We start from the raw sequence: 26,374 nt of genomic DNA, 5'->3' as shown, positions 1-26,374 counted from the left end.
CAAGATTTCATTCTCAAGCCCCCAAAGACACCTCACTGGGCCTTTGTTTTTTTGTTTTGTTTTGTTTTTGTTTTTGTTTTTGTTTTTGTTTTTCAAACCTCTGGGACAGATGGCTCCTTCTGAGGCAGCCCATCCCCCTTGGACAGTTCTCTCAAATCTTGACAGAGTCCTCTGGACAACTCATGTCCTCTCCCTGGGCTCATCCTGCACTGCATGGAGCTGGGCAGCCTGGGGACCCTTAATGAACAGGACCTGGCATAAGCTGACCTTGAAGCCTGGAGGTCAGAGCCCATGTCTGCCCACAGGTCAGGGCCAGCTCACATCATGTGGACCCTGGTCAGCCTCCCTGGGGTGGCCCTTGACAAGGCTGCAGGTCTCATCTTGCCCTCCAGGGGGAGACATTGCACACAGACAAAACTCAGGAAACGGATTCCCCTGGTCATGAGCCGGGCTTTGCTAAGGAGGCGAAGGTAGAGCCCACTTTCCATCCCTTGCTCCAAAACATCCTTCCTGGCCCTCCCATGTACCTGCTCTGTCCCTTCCTGGGTCCTCTGAGGACCCTGTTCTGTGAGGGGTCCCTGTGCAGCTCCCCATTCCCCCTAGTACCACCCGTGGGGAAGGTGCGGTGACCACAAGACAGTCAGCCTCGCAGAGGACAGAGACCACCCAGGATGGTCAGGGAGAACATGGACAGGCCCTGAGCCTCAGCTCAGCCAACAGACACAGAGAGGGAGGGTCCCCCTGAAGCATTCCCCAAGGACAGTAGAGCCCAGAGCCACCCAGAGTCATTACAGTCCTCTCTTCCCAGGACCCACAGGACACCTCCCCCTCCATATCCAGGAGCTGCAGCTCCACCTGAGACCCCTGGGCCTGGGTCTCTGTCCCTGGGTCAGAGGCCAGGCTGGTGACACTAGAGACAGAAGGCTGGTCCCTCCCCAGTCATACCCCAGTGAGCCCCTTTCTATCCCCCAGAGCCACCTCTGTCACCTTCCTGCTGGGTGTCTTCCTACCTTCCCAGAGCGCTGGAGAGCATGGGGAAACCTGGAAGCTCACTGTGTTGCAAAGAAAATAATTACCACATTTGGATATGCCAGGGTTTTCTGTGTGCTGCTGACAGACCCATAGCCAGGACACAATAGAGGTCAGTGCTGGAGAGGGGGGATCCTCCTCCCCTGATGAGGACAGAGGTCCCGTCAGCCTTGATTCTCAAAGTGTGGTCTGGGAAACCAAAATGTAGACAGAAAGAAAAGAGAAAGTAAGGACAAAGGGGCAGGAACAAAGAAACAGAGCCTCCTGGGCAAACCCCGCCCCAGCACACATCATCAGACAAAGCTCCCGGCCCCAGGGAGGAGGCTCAGCAGAGAGGGTAGAAAACAGCAGAGCTGACAGTCACAGCAGCCCTGCCTGAAGCATTCCTGGAGCCCAAGCTCTCCTCCACAGGTGAAGACAGGGACAGTAGCAGACACCATGGGGCACCTCTCAACCCCACTTCACAGAGTGCGTGTCCCCTGGCAGGGGCTTCTGCTCACAGGTGAGGGGAAGACTCCTTGGGAAGGGGTGGAAGGAGGGTGCACAGAGAACGGCTAGGGTCCCCTGGGGAGGATGGGGCTCTGCAAGGGGAAAGAGGGCTTCTCTTGGAACCAAATAGAAGAGAGGCCATGAAAGAGGGATAGAGATCATAGAAGGAAAGTCTCAGTGATCTGAAACTGTTAGTGAAGAAACGATCTCCCATTTTTTACCTTTTCCAAGTGAATCATCAATGAGCAATAAATTTCAAAAACGGATGACAATAATCACAATTTAAGTCAGTGTGACAATTAAGGAAAACATTTTAAAAGAGGCATTAAACAGAGCCCTAAGCCACCAACCTCAGATATTGGCAATAAACCCCAGGATGTGAAGGGCCCTGGCAACGCTCAGGAACTCATCCACAGGAGTCTGCAGCCTGTCCCAGGCACTGGGGTGCAGCCAACATCACACAAATCCCTGCCGTCACAGAGCTCACGCTCTCATGAGTGGGGAAGACAGACACGCAAAGAGATCTAGAATGTGAGGTCAGGGGTAGACAAGAGCCCTGGAGGGAACAGAGCAGAAAAAGGTCAGAAAGAGAAGACCCAGGGTCTCTAGGGGAGATGTCAGGGAAAGGATCTCCCAAGAACACCCTGATGTAAGCAGGATCTGAGGGCAGTGGGGAGGGAGCCATGCAGATCCCTGGGGAAGAGCATTCCAGGGAAATGACAAGGTCAGAGGCAGTAAGAGAATGGGAGTCACACTGCTGTCCTTGACCCAGTAGGACACACACACTCCAAGGTGGAGGGGTGAAGAGACCTGCTCAGGACCCAGGGCCCCGTTTTTCCACCCTAATGCATAGGTCCCAATATTGACCGATGCTCTCTCCTCTCTCCTAGCCTCACTTCTAACCTTCTGGAGCCCGCCCACCACTGCCCAGCTCACTATTGAATCCAGGCCGTTCAATGTCGCAGAGGGGAAGGAGGTTCTTCTACTCGCCCACAATCTGCCCCAGAATCTTATTGGCTACAACTGGTACAAAGGGGAAAGAGTGGATGCCAAACGTCTAATTGTAGCATATGTAATAAGAACTAAACAAACTACCCCAGGGCCTGCACACAGCGGTCGAGAGACAGTATACTCCAATGCATCCCTGCTGATCCAGAACGTCACCCAGAATGACACAGGATCCTACACCCTACAAGCCATAAAGGGAGATCTTGTGAATGAAGAAGCAACTGGCCAGTTCCGGGTATATCGTGAGTGATTCCCCATGACCTCTGGGGTTAGTTCTACTTCACACACATGGGATTGTCAGGCCTGGGTTGTGCCTGTGTCCCCCTCTGCATTACACTCCACGTTAAGGTTTGAGCATTTAGTGCAGGACACACACTAAGGGATAGACACCAAAATATCAAATTTCTTACTCCAGAGTCCTGATTCTGCAGACACTTGCTTCAGAGGAAGGACAGTCTGATGTGGGTAACTTATCGAGGGGAGACCAGTCTCATTGTAGCCCCCTGGAACCCTCCTGGTGAACATGTCCCTAAGAAAGACCCAGTAGGACTCAGTCAGGGTCTGGCCTGAGGGGCCTTCTGGGATCCTCACAGACAAGCTCAGCCCTGGGAATCCTCTGCTCCAACACACTATCCCAAGGTTCTCGCCTCCTGGTGACCCTGAGAAGCCTGGGCCAGTGCTAGATTGTGGCCTCCTGGGCCAGGCTGACTGGGAACAAGAATTTGAGTTATCCAAGGGCTGTGGCTCCTAGAGCTGGTAACCAGCCAGGGTTCAGGCACTAGAGCCTCATTTGGGCAAGGACGGAGCCTCATCCTTCACCTTAGTCTCGGCCTGGAGAGGACAGATGCACAAGCTCCCCAGGCCATCAGCCAACTGCCCTGGGGGCTTAGGAGATGCCATAGGAAGTGCAGCATCCCCAGGAGGAGGAACAGAGGAGACAGGATGCTCCTGAAAGCTCCTTGTCCACCAGGGATCAGGCTGAGAGGCACTCTCACAGAATCCAACAATAATAGATGCTGTGACCGGGCGCAGTGGCTCATGCCTGTAATCCCAGCACTTTGGGAGGCCGAGGTGGACGGACTCTGAGGTCAGGAGTTCAAGACCAGCCTGACCAACATGGTGAAACCCCATCTCTACTAAAAATACAAAAAAATTAGCCGGGCATGGTGGCGCGCGCCTATAATCCCAGCTACTCAGGAGGCTGAGGCAGGAGAATCGCTTGAACCTGGAAGGCGGAGGTTGCAGTGAGCTGAGATCACACCACTGCACCCTAGCCTGGGTGACAGATCGAGACTCTGTCTCAAAAAAAAAAAAAAAAAAAAAAAGATTGTTTATTTGGGCAGCTCCCCTATGCCGAGCTGAGGTCAAATAATTACAAATATTTTAACGTTAATTCACAGACACAAGACAAGCCAAAACCTTTAACCATTTATACTGTTTTTCTGAGGTCTGAGGGGAAACTGAGCCACGTGGCAATAAATACAGTCACTATATCAAGGTCACACAGACCATAACTGGCAAATCAGTTACAGGAGATGTGTCTTCAACCACAGCCTCAACTTCTCCTCTACTCCAGGGGCCATATTTGGCATCTGTGGACCCCAATACCAGAGTTGGTTCAGTTCCTTTCTTCTTAGGCATCTGCAGCCCAGAGGGGAGATCCTGGTCTGGGGAGTGAGATCAAATGGAGAATTAACCAAGTTTTATTCTGGAACTTATTCAACAATTAGAGTCAGTGTCGGAAATGTCCGGGCCTGGGCCAGGCGTGGGGGCTCACACCTGTAATCCCAGCACTTTGGGATGCCAAGATGGGCAGATCACTTGAGGTCAGGAGTTCAAGACCAGCCTGGCCAACATGGTGAAACCCCATCTCTACTAAAAATACAAAAAAATACTAGCCGGGCGTGGTGGTGCGTGCCTGTAATCCCAGTTACTTGGGAGGCTAAGGTGGGAGAATCGCGTGAACCCAGGAGGCAGAGGTTGCAGTGAGCCAAGATCGTGCCACTGTGCTCCAGCCTGGGAGACAGAGCAAGACTCTATCTTTTTTTTTTTTTTTTTGAGACAGAATCTCGCTCTGTCACCAGGGCTGGAGTGTAGTGGTGCAACCTCAGCTCACTGCAAGCTCCGCCTCCCAGGTTCACACCATTCTCCTACCTCAACCTCTGGAGTAGCTGGGACTACAGGCGCGGGCCACCGCGCCCGCCTAATATTTTTGTATTTTATTAGTAAAGACAGGGTTTCACTGTGTTAGCCAGGATGGTCTGGATCTCCTGACCTCGTGATTCACCCACCTCAGCCTCCCAAAGTGCTGGGATTACAGGTGTCAGCCACCGTGCCCAGCCGAGACTCTATCTCAAAAAAAAAAAAAAAAAAAAAAAGTTCAGGCCTATCCCCTCAGACCCACGCCTCTGCTCCCTGGACTTGAAATCCTGTGTTTCCTGATGTGTTGGTGTCACTCCCACAGGAGGATAAAGGAAAGGACTTTGCTTTCTCTCCCCACTCACACCCTGCACCAGCCAGGGCCCAACAAGAAATACACACTCGCTCAGTAGTTCTCTCATGAATGAATGAATGATTGAATGATCCATAACCTCTTTAGAAACTGGATCTGGTTGCAGAATCCTGGGAGGTTCTTGCCATGCCTGCTCCCCATCCTTCCAGGGACTGAGACCCATGTTCCATCCCCTGACCATCTGCCCCTAAAGCCACATTTCATGTGACTCTCTGGGGCTGCTCGGCTGTGGGAAGGTTTTCAGGGCTCCCTGGTCTTGATTCTGGGACACCAGAGGCTCCTGGTTGCTGGGGTCTCTGAGGTCACTGTAGCCCCCACTGCTCACTATCATGGGCATCTCTGACTCTCTCTCTCTGCTCCTCCATGTCCTCATTTTCCTCTTCTTTTATCCCAGCTGAACTGCACCATTTCCTCCAACCTTAGGCCTTTCCCAGACACTCCCTCTTACAAGGCTGACTGTCCTGTTCCCTTCCTGCTCACACTGTGGCCAGGCCCACCTCCCAGGCAGTAGGAAAGGCACAGAAAACAACCCGGAGCAGCCGCCCCTGCCAGGTCCATCACAAGCCACTGTCCCCAGCTCACCAGGAGAACGAGCTTCCACTGTGTTCCCATCCAGGGCTCTTTCCCTCAGTGAGGCCAACATGAGTCCCGGAACAGGCCACAGGACAGGGACGAGCGACTCCCCCGTGCACTCTCTACACTGACTCACCAGGGGATCAGAGGCAGAAGGACAGGTCTGCAGTCCCCAAAGCCCATGGGCTCATTTCACCCATTTGACTCCCAACTCCATCCCTGTCCTGCTGTGGGCTCACATCCTCTACTGGTTCCTGGGACCTTCCCCAGGTGGAGCTGTCCAGGCAGGTGCTGTCTGATGGGTTTGCTGCCCATTCCATATACATCTGTGTCCTCATGATGACACCATTGTCATAAGGTGGGATCTCTCGGACAGGCAGATGCATTAGCCACTAGTGTCTCACTTAGACTCTGCCCAATTTGGATGAATTTGGTCAAACTCTAGTTGTGTTTCCTGAGGTTGAGAGAAAAGGAAGAAAGTATTTCACACGACTATTTTGGGTTCCTCTTCTTTTTACCTGAATTTCCACAGGAATTTGTAACATAGAACTCTTTCTAAATTTACTAACATAACATACATCACTTCTCCTCATATGGCATCGTTTCTCTCTTAATGCAATTGAGAACCCTCAGATATCCTTTCTGACAAATTCTGTCTTCCTAACAGGACCCAGGAGTTCCTTCTACCCAGGGAGTCACTGATTTCAAACTGACTTCAGCATCTTTCTTTGATCATAACATGATCCTATCAGACTTCAGAGCTTGGTTTAAGAGTTTATCATGCTCTCTAGAGAAATATTCCTCTTAGTAGTTGGTGTTAGATCCAGAGTATTAATAACAATTTTCACAAATGGAATAATCTAACTTCTCAAATTTATATGCCAGATCTACCAAACACACACAGTCCATGAGGGTCAGATTTTCAGCAAGTTCATGCTCCTTCCATTCCACTAGTCAGTTATTCTGCATTTGCAAAAAACCCACATATTTCAGAAAAGATCCACAGTGCTGTCACCTGCCCTTTTCAGGGGAAGAAGGGACATTAAAAACCAAAGTCAAGGAACATAGTTATGCTGTTAAATCCAGGCAGCTCCTGCCTGTCACCCTCACTCTTTTCTAGATCATTCCTTGGACTCTGCTCTATCTTTAGGAGTCACTGGCTCAAGTCAGTCATCATTAAACACCTGGGAAAAACTGCCCCACCTTGTGGTTCCACTGCCTGACGACTGAGCTGACCTTCAGGCTTGCCCCTGGTGTTCCCTGTGTTATTTCTGCTGAAACATAGAGTCCCAGGCCAGGCTGCACAGTATCCTCAGGGTTTAAGGACAATGGGAAGTCCCATCATTACCCATCTCTAGGATGTCCTTAGACAGGGAAGCTGCAGAGAAAACACACCTAGTGGGGCAAAGTAGGACTGTGAAGCTGGAAGGGAGCCAGCACCTGCACGTTCCAGGTGAGGACCCACAGGTGGGCCAGGCAGTCGTCAGCCAGTCAGGGAAAGACCAGAAGTGGTGGGGGCTATGAGTCCCAGTCCTGGGTCTGTCCACGACCCAACACTGCTGCTCAGTTCACACTTGAGAAAGTCTGTGCTTCTCTCACACAAAGCAGGCGGCCTCATAGTCTCTGAGCCCTCAGATCATCGTGCATCTGTCTTGTGAAACACACACTTGCCAGGCTTTTAAAGACTCAGGTTGGCTGAGAGGTGGGGAGATGCCAACTCTGAAAAATGCCTGGCCGGAATCCCAGCACTTTGGGAGGCCGAGGCAGGCAGATCACGAGGTCAGGAGATCGAGACCATCCTGGCTAACGGTGAAACCCCATCTCTATCAAAAATACAAAAAATTAGCCGGGCATGGTGGCACACACCTGTAGACCCAGTTACTCAGGAGGCTGAGGCAGGAGAATCACTTGAACCCAGGAGGAAGAGGTTGCAGTGAGCCAAGATCGTGCCACTGTACCCCAGCCTCAGCAGCAAAGCGAGACTCTGCCTCAAAAAAAAAAGAAAGAAAGAAAAATGCCCAGCCAGGCACGGTGGCTCACACTTGTAATCCCAGCGCTTTGGGAGGCCGAGTCAGGCGGATTGCCAGAGCTCAGGAGTTCGAGACCAGTCTGGGCAACACAGTGAAAGCCCGTTGGGCATGGTGGCATGTGCCTGTAATCCCAGTTACTTGGGAGGCTGAGGCAGGAGAATTGCTTGAACCCAGGAGGTGGAGGTTGCACTGAGCCGAGATCACACCACTGCACTCCAGCCTGGGCAACAGAGCAAGGCTCCATCTCCAAAAAAAAAAAAAAAGAGAGAAAAGAAAAATGCCTGTGGAGGAATCAAAGGTGCCACACAGGGCAATCTTCTCTCTGTTATCTGTACAGCGGAGCTGCCCAAGCCCAACATCACCATCAACAACTCCAACCCCGTGGAGGACAAGGATGCTGTGACCTTCACCTGTGAATCTGAGGCTCAGGACACAACCTACCTGTGGTGGGTAAACAATCAGAGCCTCCCGGTCAGTTCCAGGCTACAGCTCTCCAATGGCAATAAGACCCTCACTCTACTCAGTGTCTTAAGGAATGACACAGGACCCTATGAGTGTGAAATACAGAACCCAGTGAGTGCCAACCGCAGTGACCCAGTCACCTTGAATGTCACCTGTGAGTATTTTCTGTTCCTCTGTGGCCCAGGCCGCCAGCCCAAATCCACGCACCCAGAGGCCGGGCCTCTCAGTCCCTCTCAGGTCTAAGGACGCAGACCCTTAACTCTAGACACCCAGGCTGGCCATGACTTCCTGTCCCAAGCAAACCTGGGCAGTCCCAGCCTGGACCAAGAATAGGAGGGGAGGGGCTGCTCCTGTCCTGGGAGGCTCAGGGTCTGCAGCCTGTGATGGAAGAAACAGGTGAATGTCTCAGACCCAGACTCAGTGGACACAGCGGAGGTTTGGTTGGGACTTCAGGGTTGTGACTTGGTAGAGAGGAACACTGTGGCCCTTCTCCAGACCAGGAGCTTCCCCTTCCCTCTGATGACATCACCTGTGGCTTTATTTTATTTGCTCCAGATGGCCCGGATACCCCCACCATTTCCCCTTCAGACACCTATTACCGTCCAGGGGCAAACCTCAGCCTCTCCTGCTCTGCGGCCTCTAACCCACCTGCACAATATTCCTGGCTTATTAATGGAACATTCCAGCAAAGCACACAAGAGCTGTTTATCCCCAACATCACTGTGAATAATAGTGGATCCTATACCTGCCACGCCAATAACTCAGTCACTGGCCGCAACAGGACCACAGTCAAGATGATCATAGTCTCTGGTAAGTAATCCCCGGGGCATCGACACTAAGCTCTGGGGTACAAGCTCTCTGGTTTTCAAATAGGAGCGGAGAAGAAATTTTCTTTTCCAGCCTGTATCCAACGGGCAAAACAAGTCCAAATTCTCCCCTGAACCCTCTCAATTCATCTCTGCCGACTCTCTTCCCTTTGTTTTTCTGATTTCTCACAGCTGAACTTAGGTCCAGCCTGGAATGTGGGGAGGGGGTTCTCTCAGTCCCAGAAAGCCCCATGTAGCAGGAGGGGCTCCACAGATGGGAAAGCAGAAAGGGTCCTCAAGGTCAAGTTGCTTCTGTCACTGACATGTCCCTCTCTGTAACTTCTTGGCCTTCTTTTACCTACTCCATGAGACATAAGAAATATGTGAGGTTTTAAAACAGGTTCACATTAGTTTTCCCTAAATGAGAGAAGGAAATGCCCTTCATCAGTGATGAGCAGCTCAGACTTTGCTCCCTGCTCTACTCCCAGCTTGCCCGGTGATTGGCTCTGCCCTGACTCCATGTGGGGTAGGACGCAGGTGTGTGGGGAAGGTGGCCAGGTGGCCTGTTGTGAATCCAGCTAAATCAAAATGGCAGTCAATGGCTGGGTGTGGTGGCTCATGCTTGCAATCCCAGCACTTCGGAAGGCCGAGTAGGAGGATCACCTGACATTAGGAGTTCGAGACCAGCCTGACCAACATGGCAAAACTCCATCTCTACTAAAAATATTTAAAAAAAAAAAAAATTAACCAGGCATGGTTGTACGTGCCTGTAATCCCAGTCACTAGGGAGGCTGAGGCACAAGAATCACTTCAACCTGGGAGGCAGAGGTTGCAGTGAGCCGAGATGGCGCCACTGCACTCCAGCCTGGACAACAGAGAGACTCTGTCTCAAAAAAAAAAAAAGAAAAAAAAGGCTGGGCGCGGTGGCTCAAGCCTGTAATCCCAGCACTTTGGGAGGCCGAGACGGGCGGATCACCAGGTCAGGAGATCGAGACCATCCTGGCTAACAGGGTGAAACCCCATCTCTACTAAAAAATACAAAAAAACTAGGCGGGCGAGTGGCGGGCGCCTGTAGTCCCAGTTACTCAGGAGGCTGAGGCAGGAGAATGGCGTGAACCCGGGAGGCGGAGCTTGCAGTGAGCTGAGATCTGGCCACTGCACTCCAGCCTGGGCGACAGAGCAAGACTCTGTCTCAAAAAAAAAAAAAAAAAAAAGCAGTCAACACCTGATCCTCTCCTGGGTCAGGCTGCCTCCCTGAGCTTGTCCTGGCTCTGAAGTCACCAGCTGTATAAGGCTGTGGGCACAGCACGTGGGATAGCACAGAACACAGCAAGTGACCCACACTTGGAGAAATCCAGAGATTCAGCCACAGGGGCTCTGCATTGGAGAGAATGGGCAATGCCAAACAGTGTGTATTTGTAGAGAAGGTAAGAATATCAGCCTTTTGTTAACACTGTGCCTACTCTCTAGGAATCTCCTTCACTGTGATATTCTATCCACAGACTAGGAAGTAAAACTCCTCTTTACAGTGAGAAATCCTTTGGATTGGAACTTCTCCAGATACTAAGGTCGTGAAGACTGGATGGGCCAACTTCATTCTCTAAAAAATTATTTAATGAAAAAACACACTACCTTCCCTTTTTATGTAAAGTGACAGTCACAGGAAGGAGGCCTGATCACAGAAAGCTCCAGGAAAGGGTCACACAAAAGTCAGTGGAGGCCGGGCACGGTGGCTCATGCCTGTAACCCCAGCACTTTGGGAGGCTGAGGTGGGTGGATCACAAGGTCAGGAGATCGAGACCATCCTGGCTGACACAGTGAAACCTGGTCTCTACTAAAAACACAAAAAATTATCTGGGTGTGGTGGCAGGCGCCTGTAGTCCCAGCTACTCGGTAGGCTGATGCAGGAGAATGGCGTGAACCCGAAAGGGGGAGTTTGCAGTGAGCCAAGATCATGCCACTGCACTCCAGCCTGGGCGACAGAGCAAGGCTCTGTCTCAAAAAAAAAAGAAAAAAAAAAAAAGTCAGTGGGCAAAACATTCTACCTGATGATGTTACTCGGTCTGCACACTGAGAAGAGGATTCCAAGTGGGGATACACAGATACCTAGAGGGTCACTCTGAGACAATCTGGGGTCAGAAGGGAAGTGTAGCCCTCTCCTTACAGATCATCACCTGAACAAAGACACTTGACCTTCTGCAGAGGGTCAGGGCTATCCCCTGGTTGGTCACCTTTGCACAGCTCACTGTGGGACCTGAGAGCTGGCTAAGATCTCAGGGAAAGGAGCATAGCCCCAGGCCCCAGGCCCCAACCCTGTTCTCAGGAGGTTATCTCAGATACTCTGTTTGTCCACAGAACTAAGTCCAGTAGTAGCACAGCCCCAAATCAAAGCCAGCAAGACCACAGTCACAGAAGATAAGGATTCTGTGAACCTGACCTGCTCCACAAATGACACTGGAATCTCCATCAGTTGGTTCTTCAAGGACCAGAGTCTCCCGTCCTCAGAGAGGATGAAGCTGTCCCAGGACAATGCCACCCTCAGCATAAACCCTGTCAAGAGAGAAGATGCTGGGAATTATTCGTGTGAGGTCTTCAACCTAATCAGTAAGAACCGAAGCGACCCCATCATGCTCATCGTAAACTGTAAGTGACTCCTCACCCCTTCCTATATGTCCCTGGAGGATTACTCTGCCAATGGTGTGCAAAATGGATAAAACTCACATAAGGCAGAATCTCAATGAAGAGACCATTATAGCAAACAGAATTGCAAAGTGGTTAAGAGCTTAGGCTCTGAATCAAATATACTTAGTTTTTATGTTTTTTGTTTTTTGGGGTTTTTTTTTGGTTGGTTGGATTTTTTTGTTTATTTTGTTGTTTTGAGACGGGGTCTTGATCTGTCACCCAGGCTGGAGTGCTGTGGTGTGATCAAAGCTCACTCCAGCCTCAATCCCCTGGGCTCAAGCAATCCTGCCACTTCAGCCTCCAGAGTAGCTGGGACTACAGGTGTGCACCACCATGCCTGGCTAATTTTTTAAATTTTTTTGTAGAGATGGGGTTTCACTGTGTTGCCCAGGCTGGTCTCAATCTCCTAGTCTCAGCCTCCGCCTCCCAAAGTGCTGGGATTACTGGAATGAGCCACTGTGCCCACCCTGTATTTAACTATTCTAAGTACCTGTCATACAGATGGAAGCATGCAATATTTGTCCTTTTGTGTCTGGCTTACTTCATTTAGCATAATGTCTTCAAGGTCCATCTATGTTGTAGAATGTATCAGAATTTCATTCTTTTTGGAGACCGAATACTATTACGCTGTGTAGATAGATATATCACATTTTGCTTATCCATTCATCCATCTATGGACAGTTAGGTTGCTTCTACCTTTTGGCTATTATGAATAATGCTATTACACACATGGGTATACAAACATCTGTTCAAATCCCTGCTTTCAGTTCTTTTGAATAGATACGCAGAAGTGGAACTGCTGGATCAAATGGTAATTCTGGTTAATTTTGAAGAACCATCATACCATTTTCCACAGTGGCTATACCATTTCACATTCCCACCAGTAATGCACTAGAGTTCCAATTTCTCTACATCCTCAAAAATATTTGTTGTTTTTTGGTTTGGTTTGGTTTGGTTTTGTTTTTTATAAGGGCCATCCTAATGGTTGTAAGGTGGTATATCACTGGAGTTTTGATTTGCACTTCCCTAATGATTAGCAATATTTAGCATCTTTTCATGTGCTTATTGGCCATTTATCTTCTTTGGAGAAATGTTTATTCAAGTTCTTTGCCCATGTTTTAATTAGGTTGTTTGGGGATTTTTTGTTGAGTTGCAGTAGTTCTTTATATATTTTGGATATTAATCTCTTACCAGATACGTGATTCTCAAATATTTTCTCCCATTCTATAAGAGGTCTTTTCACTTTTGTGATAATGTGCTTTGATGCACAAAAGCTTTTAATTTTCATGAAGTTCAATTTCTCTATTTCTTCTTTCGTTGCCTATGCTTTTGGTGTCATAGCCAAGAAATTATTGCCAAATTCAAAGTTCCAAAGTTTTCACTCTGTCTTCCAAGAGCTTTATAGTTTTAGCTCTTACATTTGGGTCTTTTATGCATTTTGAATTAATTTTTACATATGGTGTTACATAAAGGTTCAATTTCATTCTTTTGCAGGGATATCCAGTTTCTTCAATGCCATTTGTTGAAAAGACTATCCTTTCCCCATTGAATGAACTTGGCACCCTTGTCAAAAACCATTTGGCTATGTATGCAAACATTTCTTTCTGGGCTCTATATTTTATTCCACTGGTTTCTATTTCTTTTTGCCAGTACCATACTGTTTTGATTACTGTAGCTTTTGGGTTTTGTTTGTTTGTTGTGTTGTTGTTGTGTGGGGTTTTTTCATTTAGTTTTGTTGCTTTTCTTTGTAGAGGTGGGGTTTCACCATGTTGCCAAGGCTGGTCTCAAACTCCTGAGCTCAAGCAATACACCCACCTCCACCTCCCAAAGTGCTAAGATTATGGGCGTGATGATTACCGTAACTTTGTAAAAAATTTTGAAACCAGGAAGTATGAGCCCTTCAACTTTGTTCTTTTTCAAGATTGCTTTGACTATTCATGGTCCCTTCAGAGTCTATATAAATTTTAGAATGAATTTTTCTATTTCTGCAAAAAATATTACTGGAATTTTGATAGAGATTGCACTGAATCTGTAGATCACTTTGGGTAGTACTGTCATCTTAACAATATTAAGTCTTCTAATCCATGAAAATGGGATGTCTTTTCCATTTATGTCTTATTTAATTTCTTTTGGCAATGTTTTGTATTTTCAGGGTACAAATCTTTCACCTCTTTGGTTAAGTTTATTTCTAAGTATTTTTAAAGCTCTTATAAACATAATTTTTTTCATAATTTTCCTTTGAATTGTTCATTGTTAGTATACAAAAATACAACTGATTTTTGTTTGATTTTGTATACTGCCACTTGGCTGAATTTATTATTCTAATAGTTTTTTTGTGGGATCTCTAGGGTTTTCTATATATAAGTTAGTGTATTCTGCAAACAGGTATAATTGTACTTCTTTCCAATCTAGATGCTTTTTTTTTCTTGGCTAATTGTTCTGTCTAGGTCTTCCAATACTACATTGAATAGAAGTGGCAAAAGCAGGCATCCTTGTCTTATTCTTGATCTTAAAGGAAAAGTTTTCAATCTTTCACCATTGACTATGATAGTAGCTGGGGGTTTTCACGTGTAGCATTTATTATGTTGAGAATTTCCTTCTATTCCTAGTTTCAGTGTTTTTTAGCATGAAAGAATGTTGAATTTTGTCAAATGCTTTTATCGACTCATTTTCATTACTGCTTATAGGTCTATTCAGATTTTCTATTTATTCAAGATTCTATCATGGCAGGTTTTGTGTTTCTAGGAATTTGTTCATTTCATCCAGGTAATCCAATCTGTTGGCATTCAATTACTCATAGTACTCTTATAATCCTTATTATTTCTGCAGAATTAGTAGTAATGTTTCACTTTCATTTCTGACTTTAGTAATATGAATCTTCTTTCTTTCTTAGTCAATCTAGTTACAAGTTGTCAATTATAATGATCTTTTTTGAAGAACAACTTTTTTTTTTTTTTTTTTTTTTTTTTTTTGGTTTGAGACAGGTTTTCACTGTCACCGAGGCTGATCATGGCTCACCGCAGCCTTAACCTCCCAGGTTCAAGCAATCCTCCTGCCTCAGCCTCCTGGGTAGCTGAAACTACAAACACACACCACCACCCCCAGCTAATTTTTGTAATTTTTTGTAGAGACAGGGTTTCACCATCTTGCCCAGCTGGTCTCAAATTCCTGAGCTCAAGTGATACACCTGCCTCAGCCTCCTAAATTGCTGGGATTACAGTCGTGCACCACTGTACCTGGCCTACAGTTATGAATTTCTTTCTTGCACAAGATTTTTAACTACTCTGAGCCTCGGATTCCTCAACCAAAAATTGCACTGAGAATGCCTGCTCCAGAGTATTGCAAGGCTTTTGGTTTTTGTTTTGTTTTTGAGACAGGGTCTCACTCTGTCACCCAGACTGGAGTGCAGTGGTGCAAACACAGCTCACTGCAGCTTCAACCTCCTGGGCTCAAGCAATTCCCCCACCTTAGCCTCCTAAGTAGTATATGCTATCACACCTGGCTAATTTATTTTTATTTTTGTTTTCAAAGAGACAGAATCTCACCATGTTACCCAGGCTGGACTCAAATTCCTGGGCTCAAGCAATCCTCCCATCTCAGTTTCCCAAAGTGCTGGGATTAGAGGTGTGAGCCACCACGCCTGGCCCCTTAGTGTTATTTTAAAGATTTAATGTAATAATAAACCTTCAGCAAAACACCACGCACAGAGGAAATGTTTCATAAATGTTAGCTGCTATTACTACTGCTATTATCATTAGCCTTGAAATCAGGTAGTCCTAGAGTCAAATCTCAGATCCACCTCTCACTAGCCCTCTGACTTTAGGTAAGCTTTTCACCACTCTAAGCTTCCATTTTTTCATATTTAAAATGGAAATAATGTCTACCTGACAGCACCATTTTATGGATCAAATGAGATACACGTAAAGCATTTAGCAGCACAGGGCCTGGCACACAGGAAGTACCCCACAAAAGTAGCTAACATAGCATTAATCACCAGCCTGAGTTGACTGGTGAGGGTTAAGCCCCAAATAGTTGCAACAGATATAAAGGAGAAATAGGCTGGACATAGTGGCTCACATCTGTAATCCCAACACTTGGAAGACCAAGGCTGGAGGATCTCTTGAGCCCAAGAGTCTAAGACCAGCCTGGGTAATATAGTGGAATCCTATCTCTACAAAAATTATTTTTCTAAATTAGCCAGGTGGGTGGGCGTGGTGGCTCACGCCTGTAATCCCAACACTTTGGGAAGGCGAGGCAGGCGGGTCACCTGAGGTTGGGAGTTCAAGACCAGCCTAACCAGCATGGAGAACTCCCATCTCTACTAAACATACAAAATTAGCTGGGCGTGGTGGCACGTGCCTGTAATCCCAGCTACTCAGGAGGCTGAGGCAGAAGAATCGCTTGAACCTGGGAGGCAGAGGTTGCAGTGAGCCGAGATCACGCCATTGCACTCTAGCCTGGGCAACAAGAGTGAAACTCAGTCTCAAAAAAAAAAAAAAGAAAGAAAGAAAAAGAATTAGCCAGGTGTGGTGGCATGTGCTTGTAGTCCCAGCTATTGAGGAGACTGAGGTGGGAGGATCACTTGATCCCAAAAGGCTACAATGAGCCATGATTGTGCCACTGCACTCCAGCCTGGGTGATAGAGTGAGAACCTGCCTCAAAAAAAAAAAGAAGAAGAAATAGATGCAAAAGGTATTATTTGTATATTTATTTTATATATATAGGGGGAGAGGCATTATACAAGAAACCCACCGGGACATGGCTATGATAAAATATGGGAAAGGGGATAAAAAGGAATTAAAGCAGAGTCTCAAGCCTGGTATGTCAGTTTCCATCTACCTAGATACACTGAAGATGAGATTAAACATACGAGATAATTAACTGGGGAAATGCCTGTGAGAGAAAGTGAGGCGAGAGTGAGAGGAACCTCAGACCATGATGCAGATCTGATTCCTGTGGAAGAGAAAGGAAGGAAGTTTTAGATTGCAGTGCAGTTTTTTTGTTTGTTTGTTTTTTGTTTTTTGTTTTTTTTTGAGACAGAGCCTCACTGTCACCCAGGCTTGAGTGCAGTGGTGTGATCTCGGCTTACTGCAACCTCCACCCCCGGGTTCAAGCGATTCTCCTGCCTCAGCTTCCTAAGTAGCTGGAATTACAGTCGCCTGCCACCACCCCCAGCGAATTTTTGTATTTTTAGTAAAGATGGGGTTTCACCATCTTGACCAGGCTGGTCTTGAACTCCTGACCTCGTGATCCACCCGCCTCGGCCTCCCAAAGTGCTGGGATTACAGGCGTGAGCCATGGCACCCGGCCTGCAGTGAAGTTCTAAGAGCATTTCTGCAAGGCTGACAGGGAGTCCTCCAGCCATTCACACTTCAGAGTAAAACAGTCATGCAGAACTGGGCTTGCTTTCATACCCCTGCTGGGAGCCAGTGGGAAGCCAGTTCTCTATGCAAAAGAGGTGGTGAATTCAGAATGCACAGACTCTCACAACTGAGACACTGAGAAAAAGATGCAACCACGAAAAAGGTGGAAAGTTCTAATCATATACAAAATAGCAATCAGCCTTTCTCACATTTCAAAGCCTTAAAAATGTCTGAGTGTAGAAAGGCCAGGGTGGAATTGACAGAAGAGAGATCATCAACCTAGAAACATGGTGACTGGGGCTGGGCGCGGTGGCTCACGCCTATAATCCAAGCACTTTGGGAGGCTGAGGCAGGTGGATCACAAGGTCAGGAGTTCAAGACCAGCCTGGCCAAGATGGTGAAACCCCATCTCTACTAAAAAAATACAAAAATTAGCCAGGCTTGGTGGCACATGCCTGTAGTCCCAGCTACTTGGAAGGCTGAGGCAGGAGAATCGCTTGAACCCGGGAGGCAGAGGTTACAGTGAGCCAAGATCTCCAACTGCACTCCAGCCAGGGTGACAGAGCAAGACTCTGTCTCAAAAAAAAAAGAAGAAGAAAAGAAAAGAAAAGAAAAAAAGAAACATGGTGATTGAAAAAAAAAATTGCAAGGATATAGTTAGCTAATCACTTTCCAGCAACCTTCCTACAACGAAACTGTATTCCTTGAAGGAACTATTAGAAACTACTTCATTCTGAGAGTTGTTTCCCAGCCCCCACTGTAAAATAATTTCACCTTCATTTCTTCTCTTTTCTTTCCATGACAGATAATAATCCAGCACAAGAAAATAGCCTCCCAGCTGGGGCCATTGCTGGCATTGTGATTGGAGTACTGGCCCTGGTTGTTCTGATAGTAGCAGCCCTGGCGTGTTTTCTGCATTTTAGGAAGGCTGGCAGGTATGATGGCCTTTCCTCTTGTTCTGTTTCCTCCAAGGCTGACTGCCATGCTTGGGAGAGGGAAAGAATTTCTTTGCCTGTCTCTGGGCCTGGATCTCATTCTCCTCCCACTAAACTTCTGCTTCTTGGCACTAATTCCCACAGGTTTCCTCTTCCCTGGTCTTCATGCTCCCTATCTCCCATTATCTCCTGGACAAGGCTATTCCAATCCCCATCTAATCTAGAGGAAGAGACTCAAGTATGTTTCTCTGTCCCCTAGTCAGGGAAAGCAAGGTCTAAGAAGGAAAACAAATGAAAAAATGGAAGAAGCAGCAGGAGAAAGCAAGTCACATGTTCTGTTGACCACAGCAGGAAGAGGAGGGAGAAATAGCATAGGAAGAGAACCTAAGAGAAAGCAAAAACAACCAAAGTCCTCTTGAACAATAAATAGAGAAGAAAAAAAAAAAAAGTATCTACCCTGGAAAACAAAATGGGAAAGGTTTTAAGGATAGAAGTAGGCATAGAAGCAGATGATAAACAATGAAACGAAATGTGAACATCCAGCAAACAGGAAAAGATTAAACATTAGAAGGGACTGTAGTTAGACTAAGGAATGAGGCCCTCAGAAGAAAGGCAGTATGAACATCAAGGACTCCAAGGAATTACCTGCTCACAGTGTCCTTCCTAACTCAAAGAACAAAGATCCTGTGCTTGGGAATAGCAGTCACAGTGTCTGATATTTATTTAGGGCAACCGACCAGCGTGATCTCACAGAGCACAAACCCTCAGTCTCCAACCACAGTAAGTAAAGCCACTTACCCAGTGAGAACTGGTATGTTCCACCACGTGCCCTCCCCTGGCAGGGAATCCTGGATTCCCAAACCACTCCCTCCCTTGTGAATTGTCACAGAAAGGATCTCTATTTCCCAACCCTAAGTGGCACAGGTCTTCCCACCCTTCCTAGCCACAGGAGTCCCCTGAGACACATCTGAGGAGAGAGGCTCACTCTGCCTTGGCCAGGCAGGCCTGAGGAAGATCCCGTGTTTCCAGGAGCCATTTCCTCAGCCTTACTCCTTCCACCTCCTGCCTCTATTACGGATGTGGGCACTCTCCCTTGGTGAGACTTTCCTTGTCTTGTGGGTGCTGTGGGTGCTGCCCCTCCTTGCCACTGGAGCATGTTGGTGAGAAATACATCTGGGCAAAAATCAAGGCCTTGTGAACTGGTAGAACTCTTCAGAAGTGGATTGTGGCCTCCTGTGGCTCTGCCCCTGCCGCCTCTCTGGTACTAACGTGCTGGGTCTGGACCATACACTCTGAGGGAAGCAAATTCCTTAACTAATCTTTAATCTCCCCACCCTCCAACTGCCACCCCCTTTAGCTAGAATCACCTTAAGTCAGCTTTGCATTTCCATGGATTGGTAACTCTTCTTTTGCTTTTCCAGCTCAGGACCACTCCAACGACCCACCTAACAAGGTAAGCATATCCGGTTTTCATGGGCTTATTTTCTCATGGAAATGACTCTGTAGAGAATTGGTTATTCCTGAAGACACAATGTAACATCAAGTTTGGGTTAATGTTTCTCAGTGCAACAACAAAGAAATATTTGTAATCACTCCCATGAGTCTACCTTGCAGCAAGAATGTGCATTTTGGAATTATTCCCATCCTGTGTCTGAATACTGGATGTTACTCTTAGTAGCTCTGTGACCCTTGTCAAGTAACCTAACCTCTTTGATCCTCAGCTTTGTCATCTGTAAAATAGGCATTCTGCGTACTTCAAAGAGAAGTTGAAGGGATTAAACAAGATAACCTACATAGAGCACCCAGCACAATGGCCTACAAAAGGAAAGCACTGAATCATTCTCACTCCCCTACCTTCAGTCTGATCCTGCTCTTACAGTCAAAATGATAATTTCAATTTTAATAGATCTGAGATCCTGTTTTTTATAATAATTGTATAGAAGTTTCCATTTTATGGCCGGGCGTGGTGGCTCACACCTGTAATTCCAGCACTTTGGGAGGCAGATCACGAGGTCAGGAGATCGAGACCATCCTGGCTAACATGGTGAAACGCCGTCTCTACTAAAAATACAAAAAATTAGCCAGGAGTGGTGGCGGGCGCCTGTAGTCCCAGCTACTCGGGAGGCTGAGGCAGGAGAATGGTGTGAACCCGGGAGGTGGAGCTTGCAGTGAGCTGAGATCACGCCACTGCACTCCAGCCTGGGCGACAGAGAGAGACACCATCTCAAAAAAAACAAGAAAAAAAGAATTTTTCATTTTCATTTTACCTTTTCTATAGAGCAAACACACATACTGAAAAATGCTAAATCACAATTATACTTTCACAATGTATGAACTTTCACAAGTTGAACACACCTAGGTAAGCAGCACCCAAATCATGAAATACTACACAACCTCCCCTTAAAAAGAAACCCTTCCAGCCAGGCACAGTGGCTCACACCTGTAATCCCAGCAGTCTGCGAGGCCAAGGCAGGTGGATCACTTGAAGTCAGGAGTTCTAAACCAGCCTGGCCAACATGGTGAAACCTTATCTCTACTAAAAATATAAAAAATTAGCTGGGCGTGGTGGTGGATGCCTATAATCCCAGCTACTTGGGAGGCTGAGACAGGAGAATCACTTGAACCTGGGAGGTGGAGCTTGCAGTAAACTGAGATCATGCCATTGCACTCCAGCCTGGGTGACAGAACGAGACTCCGTCTCAAAAAAAAAACAAAAAAGAAAGAAACTCTACCAGTCACTTCCCTCCAAAGAGCCAAACAGTAACCACTATCCTGACTTCTAATGCTCCAGATTAGTTTTGCTTGGTTTTGTTCTTACGTAAAGGAGAAATATAACATATCCTTATATGTGGCTTCTTCAACATTGCTTTGTGAGACTCATCCATATTGTTGTATGTATTTGTCGTTTACTGGTTCTCATTGCTGCATTATCCTATTCCATTACATATATACCATAATTTCTCTCTTCTAATGATCATTCATCAGGAGGTCAGCAAGCAGAGAATGGGTAACAACAAAAGCCCTTCTCCAGAGCTAAAATTTCAAAATGGTAACAGCTTGTGGTGCTGAATCACACCAGGCAAGGTGAGGCCCTGCCCTGTGTCACCAACTTAACTGATCATTACTTGTGCTTTTCAGATGAATGAAGTTACTTATTCTACCCTGAACTTTGAAGCCCAGCAACCCACAAAACCAACTTCAGCCTCCTCATCCCCAACAGCCACAGAAATAATTTATTCAGAAGTAAAAAAGAAGTAACGAAACCTGTCCTGCTCACCGCAGTGCTGATGTCTTTCAAGTCTCTCACCCTCATCACTAGGAGATTCCTTTCCCCTGTAGCGGTAGAGGGGTGGAGACAGAAAGAATTTTCTGCTACTCTTTCTTCCTAATAGGCACCTCCAGACTGCCTGGTCACAGCCCCTCCCTCAGTGTCAATAGATGAAAAGGTACATTGGGAGTCTGTAGGAAACCCAACTTTCTTGTCATTGAAATTTGGCAAAGCTGACTTTGGGAAAGAGTGGCCAAAACTTCCCCTCCCTTTCCCTTTTCCCCACCTGGACTTGTTTTAAACTTGCCTGTTCAGAGCACTCATTCCTTCCCACCTCAGTCCGGTCCTATCACTCTAATTCGGATCTGCCATAGCCTTGAGGTTATGTCCCTTTCCATTAAGTACATGTGCCAGAAAACAAGAGAGAGAGAAAGGCAGTAATGCCTTCTCCTATTTCTCCAAAGCCTTGTGTGAACTCACCAAACACAAGAAAATCAAATATATAACCAATAGTGAAATTCCACACCCTTGTCCACTGTCAGGGTTGTCTACCTGTAGGATCAGGGTCTAAGCACCTTGGTGCTTAGCTAGAATACCACCTAGTCCTTCTGGCAAGCCTGTCTTCAGAGAATCCACTAGAAGCAACTAGGAAAATCACTTGCCAAAATCCAAGGCAATTTCTGATGGAAAATGCAAAAGCACAGATATGTTTTAATATCTTTATGGGCTCTATTCAAAGCAGTGCTGAGAGGGAGGGGTTATAGCTTTAGGAGGGAACCAGCTTCTGATAAACAATCTGCTAGGAACTTGGGAAAGGAATCAGAGAGCTGCCCTTCAGCGATTATTTAAATTATTGTTAAAGAATACACAATTTGGGGTATTGGGATTCTTCTCCTTTTCTCTGAGACATTCCACCATTTTAATTTTTGTAACTGCTTATTTATGTGAAAAGGGTTATTTTTACTTAGCTTAACTATGTAAGCCAATCCGATTGCCTTAGGTGAAAGAAACCACCAAAATCCCTCAGGTCCCTTGGTCAGAAGCCTCTCAAGGTTTTTTTGTCAGAGGCTCCAAATAGAAAATAAGAAAAGGTTTTCTTCACTCATGGCTAGAGCTAGATTTCACTCAGTTTCTAGGCACCTCAGACCAATCATCAACTACCATTCTGTTCCAAGTTTGCACCTGTGCATTTTCTGTCTGCCCCCACTCACTTTCTCAGGAAACCTTGGCCTCTGCTAAGGTGTATTTGGTCCTTGAGAAGTGGGAACACCCTACAGGGACACTATCAGTCGTGCTGGTGGCATTGTTTACAACTAGAAAGCTGCACTGGTGCTGATGCCCCTTGAGGAAACAGGGCTGTGAGGAGGAGGATTGTAACTTAGGCCTAGCCTTTTTTAACAGCCTCTGAAATTTATCTTTTCTCCTATGGGGTCTATAAATGTATCTTATAATAAAAAGGAAGGACAGGAGGAAGACAGGCAAAAGTACTTCTCACCCAGTCTTCTACACCGATGGAATCTCTTTGGGGCTAAGAGAAAGGTTTTATTCTATATTGCCTACCTGATCTCATGTTAGGCCTAAGAGGCTTTTTCCAAGAGGATTAGCTTGGAGTTCTCTATACTCAGGTACCTCTTTCAGGGTTTTCTAACCCTGATACGGACTGTGCATACTTTCCCTCATCCATGCTATGCTGCATTATTTAATTTTTCCTGGCTAAGACCATGTCTGAATTATATATGAAAATTGTTCTATGTTTTTATAATAAAAATAATATATCAGACATCAACATACTGCCTCATGGTTGATACTACCTTAGACAATGTTTTTCTCTACAGGCAGAATAAACAAATTGTTCAATGGGGAGTCAGAGTAAAACTATTTCTTTTTTTTTCGTTTTTGAAATAGAGTCTTGCTCTGTCACCCAGGCTGGAGTGCAGTGGCACTATCTCAGCTCACTGCAATCTCCACTTTCCTGGTTCAAGCAATCCCCCATCTCAGCCTCCCCAAGTAGCTGGGATTACAGGTGCATGCCACCATGCCCAGCTAATTTTTTTGTATTTTTAGTAGAGATGGGTTTCACCATGTTCGCCAGACTGGTTTCAAACTCCTGACCTCAGGCAATCCGCCCACCTTGGCCTCCCAAAGTGCTGGGATTACAGGCGTGAGCAACTGCGCCCGGCCGTAGGCCATAAAACTATTTCTAAGTCTACAGATATTTGATCTAGTGATCAGAGAATTAGGTAAATTCATTTGCATACCTGCTAACAAAGTGAGTCTATCTGGGAGCAACAGACCACAGCTCCAACATGCCTGGGAGGAAGTGCCTACCTTCCTCTGGGACAGAAGACGATCTCATGAGTAAAAGACCTCCCAGCCTCTTCATTAGGGGCCAACAACCCTTCCCACTCTGGCGGCTCCAGTGAATTAGATGTAGCAATACAAGGGTCTCCACAGGTTCATTCACCTTCTAACTCTTCCTGGTTCCCAGTTCCTTTATTCTGCCCTCTAGGAGGGTCAGATCTCTTCTAACCTGAGTAGCCTTCATTTATTAATTCTGCTAAGTACTAAGCTATAACCTCATTTCCTTCACTTCCAAGCAATTGAAACACATGTGCTGTCTTTCCCTTTCCTCATCACCTAATTTTTCCTGGCCCTCTGCAGTGCCTCCATACCCAAGATCGCTGGAAACAGCACAAAATCAGTATCCATGTCTTGGCCAAATCCAAAGGCATTTTTACGGTCCTCACACTTTTTCCTTTTACAATATCTAAGATCACAGACAACTTTTCCATTCTGGAAAGTTCTCCTCCCTCCATATCCCACTTATGTACTGCTCCCCGACACCAGATTTAGTACTCAGACCTTTCTTATCTCCATCCACCCTCTTTCATCAGCTTAGTGACCTCTCTGGAGATGGCTCTTAATTTATATCTCTACCCCAACTACTTCTAGAACTCATGACACCCACATCGAAATACTGTGTGAAATTACCCATTTAAACAAGCTCTCCCACACAGCTCACTCATTTCTCCCAGTGACACCTCCTAAGTTTCCACAGCCCCTGCTCATTTGTTTCCAGATTCAATACACTGTGAAAGCCTCTTGATCCTTTTTTAACAACTCTCAGTTATACTGTTCTCACCATTCCCACAAACCTAACTGACCCAGACCCTCAACAGCACACAGTCTTGCTTGACTTCTTGTCTCCAGTCTCTCTAAAATCTTCCTTGCATACGACTGCCTCATTACCTTCCTAAAAACTAGTTCACGGCCAGGCGCGGTGGCTCAAGCCTGTAATCCCAGCACTTTGGGAGGCCGAGACGGGCGGATCACGAGGTCAGAAGATCGAGACCATCCTGGCTAACACGGTGAAACCCTGTCTCTACTAAAAAATACAAAAAACTAGCCAGGCGAGGTGGTGGGCGTCTGTGGTCCCAGCTACTCAGGAGGCTGAGGCAGAAGAATTGCTTGAACCCAAGAGGTGGAGGTTGCAGTGAGCCGAGATCGCACCACTGCACTCCAGCCTGATGACAGAGCAAGACTCCATCTCAAAAAAAAAGAGAAGATAAATCTTGAAAACATTATGCCACGCAAAAGAAGCCAGACACAAAGGAGCACATGTTATATAATGTCATTGTTCTTTTTCAGACAGGGTCTCACTCTGTCACCAGGCTGAGTGCAGTGGCACAATCATGGCTTACTGCAGCCTTGACCTCCCAGGCTCAAGTAATGCTCCCACGTCAACCTCCTCAGTAGCTGGGACTACAGATGCATGCCACCACCACACCCAGCTAATTTTTTATTTTTTGTAGAGAGGAGGTCTCGCTATGTTGCCCAGGCTGGTCTTGAACTGCTAGAGGCAAGTGATCTTCCCGCCTTGGCCTCTCAAAGTGCTGAAATTACAAGCATAAGCCATTATGCCCAGCCTATATGATGCCATTTAAATGAAGCTCAAAAACAGGCAATTCCAATTAATGGTGTTAAGAATTCACCCTAGAGGGTGGGATTAATGGCACAGGTGCTCAAGGGAACTCTGGGCTGATGGAAATGTTCTACATCTCAATTCAGGTAGTGATTGCATGGGTATACACACTTACCAAAAATCAACTTGTATACTTGAGATCTATATACATTTCAATGTATTTTAATTTTACTTCAACTTTTAAATATAAACTAAGGAAAGGAGCCAATAATTCAATCTATAAGGTACAAAGCACCTGTATTCATGTTCTATTGCTATACAATAAACCACCACTAATTTAGTGGCTTAAACAACACTTACTCATTAGTTTGCAGAATTCAGTTCCTTGAAGTCATAGTTTGAGTTCCCCATTGTCCTGTTGTCGGCCAGGGACTATTATTAGCTCCTAGAAGACCTTCTCAGGTCCTAGCACTGTGACCTCCTCCATCTTAGCCATGGAGAACCTCTCTCAAGTCAAATTCCTCTCACACTTGTACTCTCTCTAATTTTCCCTTCTGAGACCAGCCTGAGAAAACTCTCTGATTTTGCTTTTAAAAAGCTCACATGATTACATTAGGCCCACTCAGATCGTTTCCCTTCTGATTAATTCAAAATCAACTAAGTTGTAACCTTAATTATGTCTTCAAAATCCTGTTTGCCACACAAGGTAACATAATCATGGGTGTGATATCTCATCATTCATAGTTCCAGGTATTAGGGGCCATCTTAGAATTCTGTGTACCAAGCACACATAAAGCCACTGGTGCTTTCTGGAAGCTCCTTTATAATCCTGTTCAGAGGAAGTGGCAAAGAAGTCAAAAATGATCAATCCAACGTTTTTTTTTTTTTGAGACAGTCTCACTCTGTCACCCAGGCTGGAGTACAGTGGCACGATCTCAGCCCAATGCAACCTCGGTATCCTGGGTTCAAGTGATTCTCGTGCCTCAGCCTCCTGAGTAGCTGAGATTACAGGTGCATGCTATCACACCAGGCTAATTTTTGTATTCTTTTTATTAGAGATGGGGTTTTACTATGTTGGTGAGGCTGGTCTCAAACTCCTGACCTCAAGTGATCCACCTACCTTGGCCTCCCAGACTGCTGGGATTACAGGTGTGAGCCACTGCGCCTGGCCCCCAACTTTTATTTTTAGAGACAGGATCTCACTATGTTTCCCAGGCTAGAGTATAGGGGCAATCATGGCTAATTGCGGTCTTGACCTCCCAGACTCAGGCGATTCCTAGGTTCAGCCTCCTGAC

At 46.4% G+C, this 26,374-nt stretch overlaps 1 protein-coding gene and 1 long non-coding RNA gene across 5 annotated transcripts in view; one reads left to right on the top strand and one right to left on the bottom strand.

Moving 5' to 3' along the window:
* The window catches only part of LOC105495256 (uncharacterized), a 231,937-nt gene that overhangs the window by 127,744 nt on the left and 77,819 nt on the right, over window positions 1-26,374 (bottom strand). The window lies entirely within an intron of this gene.
* Window positions 1,433-22,942, top strand: LOC105495253 (CEA cell adhesion molecule 1). 4 transcript variants are annotated; one of them, XM_011764531.3, is made up of 9 exons: window positions 1,433-1,531; window positions 2,409-2,768; window positions 7,979-8,257; window positions 8,659-8,913; window positions 11,265-11,552; window positions 17,760-17,889; window positions 18,617-18,669; window positions 19,311-19,342; window positions 21,028-22,942. In XM_011764531.3, the coding sequence occupies exons 1-9, from the start codon at window positions 1,468-1,470 to the stop codon at window positions 21,145-21,147; spliced, it is 1,581 nt and encodes a 526-aa protein (XP_011762833.2). In that variant the 5' UTR covers window positions 1,433-1,467; the 3' UTR covers window positions 21,148-22,942. The 4 variants fall into 4 exon arrangements, with proteins under 4 accessions (XP_011762833.2, XP_011762834.2, XP_070944298.1 ...); XM_011764532.3 differs by lacking the exon at window positions 18,617-18,669; XM_071088197.1 differs by lacking the exons at window positions 19,311-19,342; window positions 21,028-22,942 and adding an exon at window positions 18,814-18,897.

Source organism: Macaca nemestrina, chromosome 20, assembly GCF_043159975.1.
Source record: "Macaca nemestrina isolate mMacNem1 chromosome 20, mMacNem.hap1, whole genome shotgun sequence".
NCBI classification, from domain to species: domain Eukaryota; kingdom Metazoa; phylum Chordata; class Mammalia; order Primates; family Cercopithecidae; genus Macaca; species Macaca nemestrina.
Note: the sequence above shows the minus strand (reverse complement) of the source record. Positions and strands in the feature narration are given on the sequence as shown.